Source organism: Vigna unguiculata, chromosome 3 (assembly GCF_037176805.1).
Source record: "Vigna unguiculata cultivar grain cowpea cultivar isolate G323 ecotype 2 chromosome 3, ASM3717680v1, whole genome shotgun sequence".
NCBI classification, from domain to species: domain Eukaryota; kingdom Viridiplantae; phylum Streptophyta; class Magnoliopsida; order Fabales; family Fabaceae; genus Vigna; species Vigna unguiculata.
Window position 1 is genome coordinate 44134456 of NC_140794.1, and position 18318 is coordinate 44152773.

At 29.8% G+C, this 18318-nt stretch overlaps 2 protein-coding genes across 4 annotated transcripts; one reads left to right on the forward strand and one right to left on the reverse strand.

Moving 5' to 3' along the window:
* The first annotated feature begins 3731 nt into the window (after positions 1–3731).
* On the forward strand, positions 3732–9584 carry LOC114178767 (agamous-like MADS-box protein AP1). The gene is made up of 8 exons (XM_028064852.2): positions 3732–4173; positions 6081–6159; positions 7238–7302; positions 7427–7526; positions 7653–7694; positions 7843–7884; positions 9003–9106; positions 9234–9584. Exons 1-8 carry the CDS (start codon positions 3989–3991, stop codon positions 9325–9327), a joined length of 711 nt encoding a protein of 236 aa, XP_027920653.2. The 5' UTR covers positions 3732–3988; the 3' UTR covers positions 9328–9584.
* Positions 9585–13294: 3710 nt separating this feature from the next.
* Positions 13295–16877, reverse strand: ACR5 (ACT domain repeat 5). Of its 3 annotated transcripts, none has more exons than XM_028064851.2 (8): positions 16685–16877; positions 15915–15999; positions 15770–15815; positions 15544–15658; positions 15344–15411; positions 14660–15241; positions 14455–14559; positions 13295–13890 (listed from the first exon to the last, which is right to left on the reverse strand). In XM_028064851.2, the coding sequence occupies exons 2-8, from the start codon at positions 15977–15979 to the stop codon at positions 13549–13551; spliced, it is 1323 nt and encodes a 440-aa protein (XP_027920652.1). In that variant the 5' UTR covers positions 15980–15999; positions 16685–16877; the 3' UTR covers positions 13295–13548. The 3 variants fall into 3 exon arrangements, with proteins under 3 accessions (XP_027920652.1, XP_027920649.1, XP_027920650.1); XM_028064848.2 differs by having other exon boundaries at positions 16445–16876; XM_028064849.2 differs by lacking the exon at positions 16685–16877 and adding an exon at positions 16168–16335.
* Between the last annotated feature and the right edge of the window lie 1441 nt (positions 16878–18318).

Below are 18318 nucleotides of genomic sequence, written 5' to 3' on the forward strand. Positions count from 1 at the left end.
CTTGCGTTGAAAATTTAACATTTGAAAAATATACAAAATCACACTTTTAAAGTCTAATTGAATTGATAATAAAGTATAACAAATAATAATTGATCAAATAATAAAGCATATAAATAATATAAAATAATATAAATATAAATAACAAAATATTATATTTAATTTTGTAAAATAGAATAATGATGTTAAATTTTAATTATATTTTTAAAAACTTAAATTTATAATAATACATATGTTTTACTTTTTAATAGTTTTGTGGGTTTCATGAATATAAATGTAATAACCGTACAAGAGAAAGAGAAATGAAAAGAATTAAAGTATGGGCACAATTTAAAGTACCTATAATGATTTTTTTTTTTTTAAATAGCTGTAATATACTGTTTTTGAAAAACTATAGTTGAACGTCAAAATGACAATTTTTTTTTTTTTTATATCCGTAGTGTAAAAATTCATTTTAATTATAAAAATATTGATTTTCAATGTCATAAACGTGTTCTGAATAACACATTTAATTTTAAAAACTATATTTGTAACCAAGATTAAAATTCACAAGAAACTTTTTTTCCCCAATCAAATAATAGGTAACACACATACCATCTTAGCAAATTGGACTTTCAACAATGGTTAAATAGACTTGCAAATAGTAGCAAATTAGACTTTCAAAAATGGTTAAATAGACTTACAAATCGTAGCAAATTGGACGGTCAATGACAATCGTCATTCAAAGCAGAAAAAAAAAATTCATGAAATAACAACGATTATTTTAAACAATATTAAAAATGAATTTTTTTAGTAAATTTCATATTTATTTTTTTGAAAACCCACAATTCCTGCATAAATTTTCAGAATTCAATTTAGAGTTACATTTTCTAATTATCTAAGAGATGCATACCTATATTTATATAAAAACTACTGAAAATGTATACAAGAATGTTATATATGTCACAAGGGCTTGAGAAACCAACCACAATTTATCAACTCCATTGGAAATAAAGATTCCACTAATAGTACCATTAAACACGCCCATTTTCTGATCAAATAATAGCTAGAAAATCAAAACATAATGGTTTAATTATGTACTTTCAAACACATGTGTGTGGACATGTCACTCATGTTCAAACCGATGAACATACATGTGATTTTAGTAGAAAGTTACATTCCTATGAAACATAACAAAATATTTAATTGCTACTTTTTGCTTCTCTTATCCTATATATAAAGAAAATGATATAAGTAAAAAAAATCTAATCTGGAGCACGGGGGAGAATACCTCTTGCGAAGAGTGCGTAGGGTTTCCTAGGGGCACTAGTTGAAGAAGGGCATCGTGCTGTGAGGAAGAGACTCATGGTGAGGGTTTTTTGTAATGTTATTTCTCATTTGTCCCACTTTTAGCAACGGTTTTCTCTATAATCATCATTATTGTTTCATTTGTCTCATTTTTAATGATAGTTATTTAAATAATCGTTGTTAAAAAGTTTGCAAAAATTGCAAAATTATCACCATTATTTTTGACAACTTTGATTTTTTAACTATTGTTATTTGATGCTGTAGAGGCCCTTTTTTTCACTATAATCACTGATAAATATTACTAGAGCATATTTTTGAGAAATCACAAGTGGGTGATTCAGTATATAAGTGTTATTTAAAGATAAACATGTGGTTGATCCACTATTTAGTTCACAAATGAATGACTTATGCAAATTGACTATTTTTTGGAAGGTAAAGTTATTTTTGGTGACATAGTACAAATATTAAATTATTATACACATAGTGAGATTTCATGTTTTATTAATAACCCAAATCATGTAGATAAAAGTATAAGGTAATAAAAATTGATGAGATTTACTAACCATTCGAGATTGTGAAAAGTCTCAAGTCTTGAGAGGTTTTCAGAAATTACCATAATTGTAATCAAGGTTTTGTTTTTTTTATTAACCAAAATATATATTAATAATAAAGCACTCGATGTGCTATAACCTTTTATAGAATATATATATATATATATATATATATATATATATATATATATATATATTCTATATATACAAAAGTTTGTTCAGAAAAATGTCAAGATGTAGCATTACATATCAAAATCCCGGTGTTACCCCTATAAATTTCCTCAAACAAAATATTAAGTGCTATGTGATTATAACTAGAATGAATACTTCATTGATAGAGTTATATTGCTTTTGTCTCGACTATTCTATTGAGCTATCATAAACTATTAGGCAAGACATATGTTAGCCTTTGGTGTTAGTACTTAGATATAATATTATAAAAGGTCTCTATATCTATGTAAAAAATGTTGAATTGATAAAATGAATGAGATAAATCTTATTGATATAGAATGTACTAAAATGATTATTTATCCTATATATTTATTGATTTTAGTTAACTTGTGCATTATTTGTGTTATATATTTTTTATTTATTATGATTATATTGACATGGAAAAAAAAATTAACGACTATATTGAAAATTCCATGTTGACTAGAGATAAGGTCAATATACAATATAAAATAAGTATGTGCAAACCTTACGTACAAGTTAATTTTGTAAAGTTGATTTAAGCTTTAAAGTTTACTTCTTAACATGATATTAAGGTTGTGCATGTGAGTCTATCCTAACAAAATATGTTGTTTGTTGGATCTCTTGTTACATCTGTTATTGGACTACTCATTGATGTCTAGTTGCAAGTTTCACATCAACTAATGATAAGAGACAAATTTGACATCATATAATTAAATACAAAACCCACTTTATAAATCAGTTTTTGAAAGTTAAATTAAACTTAAAGTTAATTTCTTAACACAATATTTTAATTTGTTCTGTATAACTATCACACGTTCAATATCTTCTGATAAGTTAAAATAAAACCGTTTAAATTTCCTGAAGGAACCAGCTTGAATTACCGATATTCATCATTTTTTTTCATTCGATATTACAATTTAATTAACCCAGTTCATCAAACTTCTCGGTGGAATAGGCGAGTCCAATCTATTTATTAAACACAGAATATAGCAGTATAAAGCGAAAGTACAGTCACATGCTTCAGATTTTAAGCACAGGTGGCCGTGATTACGTACGGAGAGTTCCAATAGTAAAGTTTTAAGAAAATATTGAAGGTAGCATATATTTTCATTAGAGCACCAAGTTTTTTTACCTAAAGAAAGAGGAATATGTATGTACATATTTGGGGAGTGTAAAGCCTGAGGTACATTGAGACATTAATGGGAAGGGAGTGAATAGTTAAAAAAATGGTTTGAATGTGGAAAAAGTAGCAATGGAAGAAGAAGAAGGGGAAGGGGAAGGAGAAAGAGATGTGAACAACATGTGGAAGGGGAAAAGTTAAACCTAAAAAAACCATTTTGAATATATGTTGGATGAAGGGCTGAACCAGAGTCAAAAACTCGTGGGTCGTGGCGCCGTCAATGAAAGGATGCACGTAATGTTCTGGTCCGTACGACATGGACACTGTTTAAACCATCAGACACATGAAAGTTGAATCCAGTGAGATAGAGAATCCATAGTCCCCAATGCAAAAACAAAACCCAAAAAGCAAAAGAGATATCATTGTGACCAACATGGTAACTACCCGACCAATCACTGCTCGACAGCACAACGTTAGAAAAACTGCCATGGTTTTTTGATACCAGAAACCAAAACCGCTTGTCTCGAAACGCCAATGTTTGTGATTACGAATGATAATAATAATAACAGAGTGATAGATGGATATATAGAATGATAGATAGAGATAATAGCATTAGCATAGCAAAGTGGCACTACTACACACTGCGGCTTCTCCTCCATTCTTGTCCAGAAGAAGAAAGATCCGTAAATTAACATTCTCTCCCTCCATTGGCTATAATAGCAAGCTTTTTAAGCATATTTCTGGGGTTTGTTCCCTTTTCCTTGTTTGGGGTTTTCTTGGGAAAAAAAGGGAAAGAAGTAATTAGGTATAATATAATTAAAGCAAAAAAGAAGACAGTAACATGGGAAGGGGTAGGGTTCAGCTGAAGAGGATAGAGAACAAGATCAATCGCCAGGTAACCTTCTCCAAAAGGAGAGCTGGGTTACTCAAGAAAGCACACGAGATCTCTGTGCTCTGTGACGCTGAAGTCGCTTTGATTGTCTTCTCCCACAAAGGAAAGCTCTTTGAATATGCCACCGATTCTTGGTAATACTATATATACTATGCATAGATCTCTCTATAACCCTCCTTCTACCTCCCTTTTTACTGCATATATCGTATAATTTCCACAGATCTCTCTCTTACACACCATACTTACTGTGTCTTCGTCTCCACAAAGGGAGATCTATCACTATATCACTTCTCTTTTCTTCAAAACTAAATCTTAACTTGCTTTTTCTTTAACTTTTCAGTTAAAGGTTTCGTTTTGGGCTCAAAAGCTAGAGGAAAAACTGTCTTTCCTCTTGTTTTCGGGCAGATCAAACAGATTTTTCTGATGTTGTGCTTGTGCACAAACAAGGGTATCTGGTGTTTTAAAGCGATTTTAAAGAAAGATGCAGAAGAAAGAAAACGTGTCTGATTATTATTATTATTATTATTATGAACTATGAACTATGAACGTTCGTACTTCCCTTAGTATGTGTCTTTTTCTAACTATGGATGTGCATATTTTTCACTCACCCTAAACCTGGGAAAATTTTATGAACAAGATAAGTAGATTGTGTTGGGTGCTTGAGTGGTCTTCTTGATGTTTATTCAAAGATTCTTCACAGATACTACGTTGGAAAACTAGTGTGGTTCAACTTTTTTGTACATGAATTTTTTTGTTTGAAAAATCTTGATGTGAGGTGTTTACTCTTCTGGAAACTTGGTCAGGAGTGACAGTATTTGGTTACTTGTCAAGCTCATTTTGGAGCTCAGGTCCTTTCGGTGCAGGACCTAGAAGAAGCAGTTGCTGTTCCAGCTTTCAAAATTCGTACTTTTCATTTTCCATTTAAGAAAATGATGGCTCTTTGCTTCTTTTGTGATAGAGAGTATGCTGTGCTTAAAGCTGGTTGATTAACACGTATTTACACATAGAGCTAGGTGTCAAGATCATTTTGAAGCTCAAGTCCTTTCACACACATATCATAACATGGAACCAAGAATGTTGCATGCTTTTCTGTTTAATCTCAGACTAATATTATTCTGCTCCCTTTTCAGTTGATGGGTTCAGTTTCCTAGATCAACCGTGTGGTGTGAATAAATTACGGAATTCAACTTCTAATTTCTTTCTGTTTTCATTGGCCGATACCAGATCTTCATATTTATTATACCATACCTGCCACCACTGAAACGTAACATTCAACATTAGCCAATTCTTTCTTTGCATTCATTTTTCTAAAATACAGTACAATATTCATCGTAATATTACTGGAACAGAACAATGTTAAATAACACAATTTGTTAACTTGTACAGTAAAAGCTGGGACATAACAATATATATTTCAAATTTAAGAGAACAATATTTTTCTCCAAAAATTGTATTCTCCTTGTTTGAATCATCTTCATATTTCCAAAAATAAATGCATAAATTACCTCTTTCTGTTTTTATGTTGAATGGCATTCTGATGTTCATATTTACTAATTGTAAGTAGGGAAACTGTAACTATGTAAGGATTATATATATTACGTGTGTGTATATATAATATATAAATATTATATATATATATAATATAATATACAAATTATAAAATTCAGATTTTCTGTTAAGGGGTGTTCAGATTATTTAGACTTCATTTTTTCATTTTAATAATTGTTTGAGTTTTGTTTTTATCAATGATTTAGTGTAATGGACGTATATGTATCAGCGAATACATATTCAACATCAGACTAGAGTGAAAAACATAACAGGCATTTTTTGATAGTTTATGAGTGAAGAACATGTTTTGTTAACATTTGTTTTTCTGCACCTTGTTCTAATTACTAGCTGTTCCTCCCTTATCATACTAGACTTGAATTCCTTTTATTTCCATGACTGTGTAATAATCTTTAGCTGTTTTTTTTATTAATTAAGTGATAGTTGAGAGAACTAATATATTTTTTTTTCCCTCTTTTTGACAATTATAAAACAGCATGGAGAAGATACTGGAACGCTATGAAAGGTATGCCTATGCTGAGAGACAACTTGTTGCCAATGATTCTGAATCACAGGTTTGTTATTTGTTCCACAATATATATATATATATATATATATATATATATATATATATATATATATATATATATAATTTTTTTTTTCTGATTTAAAAAAAAAAAAGAAACAATATCCTTGGACATGTTTTTAAAATTCTTTAGGAACATTATTGACAGAAAACCTACCATTTAAAAGTTAATAAAAATATTGAAAGGTCTTTCTTTTTAAAATAAGATGCAGGAAATATTATTTAGATGTGGTAAAAGGACCATAAATCATTGAAAATGTCTTGATTGTTTCATATTTTGACAAATATGGGGAAGATATAGATCCAAAAGTGGTGATATTTCTGTCAATAAGTAATTGTAGAAATGAATATAAAATCTAAACTTTTTGAAAAACATATTATTTGTAGAAAAGGTAATTTTTATGAGATTGTTGGTACTGAAATTAAAAAATCTTATCATGTAAAATTGATAACTCTTGGTAGACCAAGCAAATTCTACTCCAAATTAGATTTACGCAATTTAAAATGTATGGAGATAATTTTAATTTCATGTTATTTGTTTATCGGCTTTTCATGTTATAAAGTTAAAATGAAAACAATTCAATTCATAGAAATATGAAACTGGAAAATGATATATCAATAACATATTCAATTATATATATTATAAAACTTGAATTGTTTTCAAATGTATACATTGCTTATTAAACAGATATAAAAAAAATTCAACAATTAATAGATCCATAAAAATATTTTTTTCCAAAAAGAGAACTAATAGTTTTGTTCACTTATAATCAATAATGTCTCAATAACTATATACATTAGTTTTGTTAAAAACAGCATTAACACAGTACTTTAATTACTAATTTTATTTCTTATAAAAAAGATTTAAATAATTAATAAACTATAAATACAATTATAAGTACTGAATAATGATTTTAATCAATTTACAAATATCTTACTTCAAAGATTCTGCCCCACATTTGCAGTTTTCAAATATGTAAAGTGATATAATTAATCTAACTGATATACAGAGATTCTTGTCCCAATCCATGTAAAGAATGTGAACAGTTAGATATGTGTTTGTGCAGGGAAATTGGACCATTGAGTATACCAGACTCAAGGCAAAGATCGACCTTTTGCAGAGAAACCATAGGTATATCATACAAGATTCTTGTACTTTGTTGCCTTTAATTTGATTTGTCTTATTAGAAGAAGAAAACAAAAACTTTGTTGAAATTTCTCAATTATTATTTCATGGAAACCCTTTCTACACACAGGCACTATATGGGAGAAGATTTAGGTTCAATGAGTCTGAAAGAGCTTCAGAGTCTGGAGCAGCAGTTAGATACTGCTCTCAAACAAATTCGTACCCGCAGAGTATATAAAACATACAACTAACTACTCATACTTTACTTCAATTTTTTCTGTTTAACTCATGTGCTTCATTGGTACTGAACACTGATTATGCATAGTAACTATGTATTATTATGGATTTTATAACAGAACCAACTCATGTACGAATCGATCTCGGAGCTTCAGAAGAAGGTACTTACTAAAATCTTGTCACATCTTTACGTAGGTCTCTGTGTCCTAAAAGGTTGTAACGGTTGCATATAAGTTTCAGAGACCAATCTTGTTGATTATGCGTGTCCCTCTGGACAACCTGACATGTGCTCTACTTGTACTTTGACAGGAGAAAGTGATACAGGAGCAGAATAACATGCTTGCAAAGAAGGTCATGAACAATAATATTACTCAGATTTATTCTTTTTGCATTAGTTTTTTATTGTGTCATTGTGTTAATGCTGCAAAAAATTATCTAGTACTGTTATGTGTAAATTGGAAAATAAGTCTTATAAGTTTGAAGGTTATTAGTTTAAACAGTCTAAGTATATTTTTTAAGTAAGATTTAGTAAACATGGAGTGAAGAGAGATAGATGAAACATATTAAACTTTCATTTTTTATTTGAGATTAGAAAAAAAAAAAAACTATTTTTTATTGGATCTACTACTTTATGTCCCGAATTAGAATAACGTGGAAGAGAAATAATCTCTTTTTATTTTTTTCTAAAAGATTATGATACATTTTTAAATAAGATAAAATAATTTTATTTTAAAAGATATTAGATACAAAATTATATTTGTAATTTATGAAATGATTGTTTATGAAGTTTATCCATTTCACTTTCTAACACATTTCCATTTTCTTCCATTTCTACCGTTTAAAAGATCATTTTTTTTTATTTGTTTCCTTATCGTCATATTTCAATGATTTTTTTTTTACTATCACATCCTAAAACTTATCAAATAATGAAAAAAATTGTCCATTATTTTCTTCTTTAATATTCAAATTAACACACTTTTGCAATATGCTTGTAATATGATCTACACTTGTAGAAATTTGTAGTTGATTTGTACTAAATTGTAACTAAACCAACTTCATTAATTGTTAAGTTTGACATTATAACATCAAAGAATGCAGGATTGTATCTGTTCACTACATCTAAACAACGAGATATTTGTATGTGTGTGTATACTGTAAAATTACATTCTCATTTCCTTCATATTTTTCTCAACACATACACTTCTGCCTCTTATCATGATGTTGCAAAGTTTTCATCTGCTCGTGAAATTATGAGGAAAATGAAATCAATCACCTCCTTTGTTGATTTTGACCAAGTGGAGTTTGATGATTGCTATACTAAACAAAATAAATGTTATATATATATATATATATATATATATATATATATATATAGCCCTATTTATTTCATGGAAGATAGATTCATATTCTTCATCTATGTAAGGTATAACTGTAACATATGCTGAAGTATCTGTGTGAATTGATATCAGATAAAAGAGAAAGAAAAGGTTGCATCACAGCATGCACAATGGGAGCATCCAAACCATGGAGTTAATGCATCTTTCTTGCTACCTCAGCCACTTCTGAACATGGGGTGAACTTTCCATAACAACATATATAATACATTAAGTTGCATCTTTGTTATAGTTCATATTTTAACTAGGGTTTCTTCTTCACTAGTATTAACTGATAGTTAATGTTTTATTTTTTTTTTTTTGCAGTGGCAATTATCGTGAGGAAGCACCAGAAGTAGGGAGGAATGAACTTGACCTCACTCTGGAACCATTGTATTCCTGCCACCTTGGATGCTTTTGAAAACATTCTAAAACATGGATGATAATTATAACTATGTGGTAAGGCATTGGACAACATGTTTGGGGGCTTATGTTTGATGTCTCTATGTTTTTGTGGTTTTTCCTAATCTGAAGACATTAATATATATTGTGTGTTGTAAGTCTATAACTTGGTTTCAAGACCATGCTTTCTTAAGTCAAACCTTATATAGTTAAGTTGCTCCAAGGGACAAGTCTTATGTATAATGAAATTTGAACTTAAGACTTTGTCTTTTCCAACTGGGTATCATTTCTTTAAAGAGAGTACTTATTTTTTTACTATATCATTGTTAACCATATTGATCTAGATAAGGTGCATGCATGTTCAGTTTTTTTATTAAAAAATAAAGTAAATATTCAGTTTTTTAAAATTTATGATTTATAATTGAGTATCAGAATGTTGTTGTGAATTTTTAATTTGTTCAAGTACAGTAACTACAATGTTCAGATTTATGGAAAGTTTTTTGCCTCTTAAATTGCGAGACAATGGTAAATTCATCATTGATTAAGACATAAATTATTTTTATTGATGCATTCCTCTTTTAATTGTGATTTTTGAATAAATTTAAGTTTCCTATAATTTTTGTGTGCAAAATCAATGTTATTGTTACATTTTTATTATATATTCAATTTTCACTAGTCTTTTTGGTTCAATTTTTTAATTTTTTTTCATCTTAGTCCAACTTATTTTAAGATGAACTGTCAGGAATCGACTTTGAAGGTTTCTTGATTTGGACTCTAGGTTTAAATTATGCATTAGGGATCTTTCAACTCAACTTTTCAAATGTACAAAATATGCATGTACAGTACTTTCATCTTTTTAGCTGTCAGCTCCTTTATGCTTTTTATTAGTAAAATTAAATATATTTCAACTTTTATAAACCAAAACCTAATAAAAAGCTATTATTTTTTATTTAATTTTTTCTAAACTATGTTGTATTTTAAAATAAAAGTATATTTTATTGATGTTGAGTAAGTGTGTAAAGTAAAAATTGGAGTCTACATATATTATCATCCTTTTTTCCTATCTTTCACTAGGCAAACAAATGTAATGGGTCTATGAATATATTTTTCCATGAAAAAATGAGAAGTGAATTTATATTTAAAGTGTGTGAATTAAAGTATTTTTATCATTGAATAACTAATAAATTAGTATATTTCATGATATATTTTGAATTGAAATAAGAACTAATATATTTATATTTTAACTTATTTTAACAAGTTATTCAATTTAAAAGAAACCTTACTCCTCTAACTCTTTGTGTAGAATGAAGGGAATAAAGATGAATTAAATAAAAGAAAAAGAAATAACAACCAAATTTTCACTCTCTATACAAGAAAAAAAACAGATGGGGGAAATTTTGGAGTAGGTGATAAAGTATGAGATTCTTTTTGTTGCTTTAATTATTTTGAAAATCATAATAACGCAATAATAATAAATAAATGTATGTTTGAAAAAGTTGATATAATTAAAAAACATTTATTTGATTAAAACATTTTTTATTTATTAATTAGTATTAAAAGCAATATATAAATATGTTTTGCCTTCTATTGTTATTTATTCAAAGAAATAGTCTCTTTATACTTTACCTTTCTATATTTTTACTTATGTAACTATTCTTCAATATTTCACTTTTCATCCAAGTCTCACTCAGTCTTTGTGGAGACAGACCCTAGCATACTCTTGCTCTTAAACACTCATTAATGGCGTATGAACCTCTCTAACTTCTTCTCCTTCCATTAACACAACACATGTATGTAGATTTGGTCCTTCTTCTTCCTCATGTTTGGTCTGATAAGTTTTTATTTTTTTTTGTGATTATAAAGAACGTGGACTAATTATTTTCATTCAACATTTGGGTACAAGGTGCACAATGCATCCCTTTGTTCCCTCAAACATAATAGTTTGTGTTATTATACATTTTTAAATAAGTCTAATTAATCCCGTCAATAATTATCACTTTATATATTATGAATTGAAAATATAAATTAGAATTTTAAAAAGAAAATATTATCTCACAAGCAATTAGCATGTATAGCCAATCAAATGCCTACCAAAAATAATGAAATAAAAGAAATATAAGAAAAAAACTCTAGGTCCTTTGACAAGGCAATTCAATAGATTAGATTAGGATCATAATACCGTATAATTTATAATTATATGCCTAAACAAAGTAAATAATAAACCAATATTGTAAGGTAACAAAATATTGTATTAATAATTTACTTCTTTTATTAAAATAAAATAGATACAATTTTATTCCTTTTATTTTTATTTAACCAAACAATGTACTTAATTTTTTTATATACTTTTTAATATATTATTCTTACTCTTTAATTTCTCTCAAATTCATGAAACAGTAAAAACTTTTTGAAAAGTCAATCTTGATTTAAGTGAAAACCTTGATTTGGTTTTGAGCATTTAGGAGTAGTAGGAACTTGGACCATCCTCCTAGTAACTGAACCACCCTTTTTCTTAGGACACTCGGAAGGTCAGACCTATGGTTTAGACTCTGGAAAATGACGCATGGAGCTTGGAAAAGACCAAAACAGTTAATTATGTCTACTTTCCACACACGCATGCAAATCTTCAAATCTTCGAAGCTATTTATATTACAAAGACCACTCCTTAGATTACTAGGTTAAGTTTGATCCTTTTATCAGTTTAGTTTATTGACAAAAGTTTAAAATTTACTTTTTAATCATTTAATCTTATCAACTGTTAAAGATCACTTTAGAACAATATTTTCTAAAATAATTACCTACAATATTATAATTAAAAACAAAAAAACTTGCTTTTTCTTTTCTTTTTTCCCTACCTGAACACATTTTGATATCCTTTGAAATAGAAAAATGACAGAAGAAAAAGAAAATAAAAAGGGAAGAAGGGAAGTTGGAGAAGAGAAATGGACTTTTTTTGGTCTGTATATATATATTGATATTTGGTTAGTACTTAGGGAATCACACATGAATGAAAAATGTATGCTGTCTAAATGTGATCCCATTAGTTTGTGTCAATCACCATTGATGAACTAAACTAAGTTAATTGCTGCTTATCAAGCAAATGAGCAATTTAAGTGCTATTTTACTTATGAAACTTTAAAAGTAGATTCTTCTTGACATTGATTCCAATGTTATCTCTGGACATGTGTAAAGAACAGCTGGTGGTTCTTAACTGCAAAGGTTATTTGTTGCTTACTGTTGGAATTATCAATTTTGTCTTCCCTTTGGGAGTTTGTGTCAGGTCCATTCCAAGTGATAAATTGTTGGAACGTTTCATTTACTTATAGGAATCAATCCTAGACTCTCTTTTTTTCATTGATTTTTGTGGATCAAAAGAGTACTATTTTCGAAAACAATTAATATGCAGAAAGAACTTTGGCCTATTGTAAACAAAGGAACTTCCTTGATTCCATGTTCAAAATTAAATAAGATATAAAGTCGTCATTGATTTAACATGTAAATATGACTTTTCTTTTATATTAGCGTCTTGGGGTGGGGGAATAAGGTTCAAAATGAAGAAAGTACGTAAATATGACAAAAATGGAAGAAAAAACAATTAAGATAATTGAATTTTAGAAAGATTAAGGTAGTAAAATAAGATAAAACAAAAATGTTTTTAAAGGTTTATATTTCAGTCTCCAGTTTCATTGTTTTAGGTTTTGATTTCTACCACCATCAACATGCCACCGCATGGAACCTAAAAGAAGCAACCAAGAGTATCCTTGTTTGTTACAGTATAAAAGACTGAAACTAAAATAAAATAGAAATATTTCAAAACATTACTAACATAAAAATTATATAGGTTAAAAATTATGCTGAATTCAATTTTATAAAGTATAAGGATTAAAAAGAAAATCGAGGTAACCATAGGAACTACAGTTATGTCTAAAAACCAAGACTAAATCATACTTGGGAAATTCTATATACATATAACTAATTCAATGGCGTTTCAGAGTTGAAGCTTCTTACGTTTTCATCGTTATAATTCATGAGTGATAGTGACAAAGCTATAAAGCTAAGTAACTGACGTTGAGGGGGTATTTACAAGGCAACTTTTATGTAAGGGTTCAATGCTTTACTTGCTAAACTACGGTCAAACTTGTTCTAAGGTGAAACTTTTGGACAGTCTACTAAAGTTTGCATCTTCATCATTTTTTTTTTTCCTGTACAAAATGAAAGGAAGCATGTTTGATTCAAAATCTCAGGAATAAGACTTAATCATGCCGAAGTTAACAAGGGATCTGGATTTGAAAAGACCACCAAAAAGGAATCTGGTTGGAGAATCTTGAGGAGCAGGTTTCAACTCTTCAGGTTTTCCCTTTACTTTGAGTATAGTATTGCCAATTGCTTGGCGAATAGATTCTATGGTTTTGGACTCAACTGGGCAACCTGAAGCTCCTCCAACATAGAAGGTGTTAACAGCTTTGCCTCCTTTGGTTGTCACCTCTGCCCTTGTTACTGTGAGGCTGTTCTCTCGGATGATACGTGTGACATCAGATAACAATCCAACTCTGTCTGTTGCGCATAGTTCTAGCTTCAAACCCTGAAGGAGCAAGAAACAAATTATTAGTCTTTGCTTGCTAAACAAAACTAACCAAAACAAAAGTGAAAAGATAAACATGCCAAAAATGCATGATTCACATTTGCATAATAAAGGGTAGTGGACTTTCTGGATTAGAATATAAAATTAGTAAAGTCATACAGAAAATGACAATAAGGTGGAGGAAGAAACAATTGCTTAAAAATTGTTTACATTATGCGTTGTGAAGTCATAGAAAATCTGGGTTATAGAGTTGCCTACAACCAGAAAGTTATCTAACTTCATTCATAGTAGTAGTGAATGCATGACTAATGCCGTGTAACTAAACATAATTGGCGATCACTGTCATGGGTGGAAGGATTAGTGCGTCAGAAAGATGTAAACAAAACGATAATGGTCACCTCCACCAAATTTTAAAGAATAAAAATAAATCACAGTTGATGGAAAAGTGATGTTGTTAATGATATACTAACAAACACAAGAATTGAAAGAATGGTTTTATAGGCATGTTTCTGAGCAAAAGTCAAAAGTAAGAGATGATAAGTTCAGTAGTTATTCAGTGTTCACCTCTGATACTCTTCTTTTAATAGCAGCTTCAAGACATTGTATCACTCTTTGTCTCTCTGCATCTGATTTTACAGGGGATCCGTCTATGTGCTTGATGTAATATTCCTAAATTTAAATCCACAGAATATTTACTTCAGCCTTTGAGGATTATAATGTCACTCTTTCTCTCTCTCTCTCTCACACACACACACACAACAAGCGATACCTGATAAGCATCTGGCCCTTTAGAATCAATACTTGCATGGAAAACCACATATTGCATGTCTGTCAAAGTGAAAACTATGTCAAAGAGAAGTTTTGCCCTGTCCTTACATTGGATAGTAACTACAGAGTAATCGCTATCAGACCAATTCACCACAGTCACTTTTGGTCTATTTTTCTCATCATCATCAACTCGTTCATAATCCCTATCAGAAAACATCATCTGGTGAAGCCTTCTCTCCGTATGGTTAACTTCTTTAGTGACTACACTGCTAGATCCCCTGATTTTGTTGCCACCACCCAACACATTGCACAAAAGCTCCTTAATTAGAGAGAGCCTCTGAGGATCAGTGATAGCAGAACCTGTTTCTTCATCAGTTACGTGCATCACAGCTGCTGCACGGGTATTGTGAGTCCACACCTCTGCATTCACTATGTTACACTTGAGATTGGTTAGAACAGCACTCACTTCTGAAAGCAGCCCCGGTCTATCACTTCCCAATAGCTCTACTGCAGTGTGCTCCATAGTTTGTGTGACCCCAACAGATCTCATGGAAGACATAAAGCAAGACTCCGGGCCAAGAGACTACAACAATAATTTGCAGTAACCCTCCAAGTCAATGAGTTTATACATAAAAAGTAAAAAGAAAACAAAAACTTATGTTGAATAACAGCAAAGCAGACTAACCTTTCGAATGTACTCCAGAATACCTTCATCTGTAACCTTCTTTCCATCATGGTCAGTGACATTAAAAACTGGCAAAACATATTAGAAACACCGACCATTAATTTCACCGCAAAATATGAGTTCATTGTGTACACATGCATGCACTCTGACCCGCATTATATACAGTATCACAGAAATTAATGCAAAGAAAAAATTGTTACCATCCATGAACCATCCTCCATCTGAGGATATATAAGCTTTTGTTATTGTGAGGTTTAGATCAGTGAGAATTTGTACAACTTCAAGAAGTATTCCATGCTTGTTTGCACTATCAACCTGCAAAGGTAAATTCAATTCCATCACCCAAATAGAAGAGTCGTCAAGATAAGGAAAACGGTGAATCGCAGAGAAAGAATCCCCAAAAAAGAAGACAGAACATATTCATACCCGTATAACAGTGGCATTCTGGCATGATTCATTATCAATTACAACTCTGACAAGACAAGACAAGACATTAATGGACAAAGGTAAGAAGAGGAAGAAGTAATTTTTAAGGAAAGAAAGGTTTTATCTCATCAAATAGGTACCATACCTGGGCGGATTCATTCTTCTGAAGAGTTTTTCATATTCATCGTTCATGTAGAGAGAGAAGTTCATGTTGACCCCCGAAATGAAAGCTGCACGAAAATTGGTATCCCAGATTAATCGGCATAGAGAAAGTGGAATTGAAAAGGGAAAGAGAATAACAAGAAGAAAACAACCAAAAACTCAAAAGAATGGATTGCAGGACTCAATAGTTAACTAATGAAGCAATATGGGAAACTGAGAAAAGAAACACTAATCACCACAAAACGATGAAGCTATGGAGACACCCACAAGCCAAATCAGAGTAAAGGAAAAATCTTTTCACCAACAAAAGAAAAGGGTGTAGGAAAAATCAATCAAAATCAAAAAAATTCCCCCAAAACCATGATCGAGAAAGATAAGAATTCACAATCCCTGCATCAATTTCTGATAGACTATACTGGAATTAACAAAATATAGAGGGCCAGGTTAAAATTAATAAAGAAAAGAAGAAAATATCATAAATTTAAGAAGAAAACAAAATGGAATGTCACCTACCCATTGCAGGAGGTGAGTTTTCGTGCCACACCTTGGTTCTCTCAAGATGATAAGCTTTGAGGATGTGTTACAAAGGAACAGAACATAGGTGTACGAATAGTTTATGTACACAGAGTCATACACCAACACCTCAACCACAACCAATTTGATCTTCTAATGTTGCTTTTAGTCACGCATAAAATAACTAATTAATTTAATTTTTTTTCTTAAATAAAAAAGATAAATGTTCTGAATCAGAACCTTCCCGACATATGCTTCAACACCTGCAACGCCCTTCTAAAAAGAAAAGGCAGACTTTTATTTTCTCCCTTTGTGTCTCTCTTCCCTCACCCGCTGCCATCTCTCAAATTCGCATTTCCCCTAACCTAGAAAAAGAAAAGGAGGCGCATGTTAGAGAGAGTGGTTCGTGAGCGACGAGAAGAGCCAAGGTAGGTGACATGTTCTAAGGTGCGCACGTGGGTGTTCAATAACAATAATGGAAAGAATTAACAACGTGTGTTCCAAGCTTACAGGGGAAAGGTGGATACTGAATTCTGAATAGTGTAGGAGCATCTCCAAGTTTGTTTGGTATACCCAATAGTTAGGCCAAATTTTTTTAACCTAAACAATGCTAATACAAATGAGATTATAAGAAGAAATAAGATTATTCTTTTTCCGTAAATAGTAATATTTTTTAACAAATTACTTAAAGGAATCTTGCCAGTTCATTTTCCACAATAGATCCATTCTATGTAATAAGAGGAAAATCAATTTTTGGGGAACCAAATTTTCAACTAAATGTAGTATTTTGTAGGACAAAAGCTTATCTGTAATTCAGTTTCTGAGAATAGAATTCTGAAAAAGTTTTGTATGTTTTCTTTATTCTGTTAGGGATGGGTAGAAAATTTCACTGCTACAGGTTGGAATTTAGTTCCTGAAAAGCCAAATTCAAACCTCTATGTACTGTTACCGAAATTCAGTTTTGGGATGGTTGAATTCTGAAAGGAAGTTTTGATTTTTTTTATTTTTTATTTTTTTTATGTTTTGTAGTAAAGAGAGGAAAGGAAAAATGAGAAAAAAAAGTTAAAAATAAAATATTGTTTTTGTAAGAAATGAATTGAAAATTTTAATTAAAATCAGGAAGAATAAACTTTAAATGACTTGAGTGAGGAAAGATCATTACATTTATTTAATATAAAACTTAAATTTAATGTTTGGTTCTAGCTAAGAAAGACTTGGATTTGTTTTCTTCTTCTGATAAGAATGCTCAAGCATGCTTCCTAATTAAAATTTAGACTAAACTGATTTTAAAAAGTTATAAAAAAAAGTTAATTTAAAATCTGATAACTGATTAAAATAAAAATAAATAAATTCGTTTTTTTAAGAAATTATCGATAATTTAATTTGTATGAAATACTTCCAGTTTATTCCCTTACAATTTTAATTCGTAATGTTTTATTTCTTTATTAATATACCTCTTAGTGCTTTGTTAATTTTGTTGGCTAGTGCAATATAAAAACAAACTTTTAAGTTTTGGACACACCAATTTGAATATATATATATATATATATATATATATATATATTTATTTATTTATTTATTGTAAGTTTGACAAATGATTCTTTTTTAAACATAATTATTTCTTCCCAAAAATATGCCAGAAACAAATTTAATTTCCTATAAATTATATTTTTTTTTATAAATTTGTGGTAGAAGAGTAAGTTAGTATCTTTATCAGATGAATGACATCAAATAAGAGTTTTACATCAGGCTAATCATTTTTTTTAGATGTGAAGACAGAAAAATTGATTATAAAAAAAAAATACAAATTGATAATTATGAATAAAAAACTACAAAATTGATCTAAATCAAACCACATAAGTTTAGATGGGTTG

Excerpts from the sequence above, each read along its gene's own strand:
- LOC114178767 (XM_028064852.2), top strand. The coding sequence starts at position 3,989 with ATGGGAAGGGGTAGGGTTCAGCTGAAGAGGATAGAGAACAAGATCAAT. Across the intron at positions 6,160-7,237 it reads CCAATGATTCTGAATCACAG|GGAAATTGGACCATTGAGTA; the intron begins GTTTGTTATTTG and ends GTGTTTGTGCAG. Across the intron at positions 7,527-7,652 it reads AACAAATTCGTACCCGCAGA|AACCAACTCATGTACGAATC; the intron begins GTATATAAAACA and ends ATTTTATAACAG.
- ACR5 (XM_028064848.2), bottom strand. Across the intron at positions 15,242-15,343 it reads TTCTGGAGTACATTCGAAAG|TCTCTTGGCCCGGAGTCTTG; the intron begins GTTAGTCTGCTT and ends TTATTGTTGTAG. Across the intron at positions 14,560-14,659 it reads AAGGGCCAGATGCTTATCAG|GAATATTACATCAAGCACAT; the intron begins GTATCGCTTGTT and ends ATTTAAATTTAG.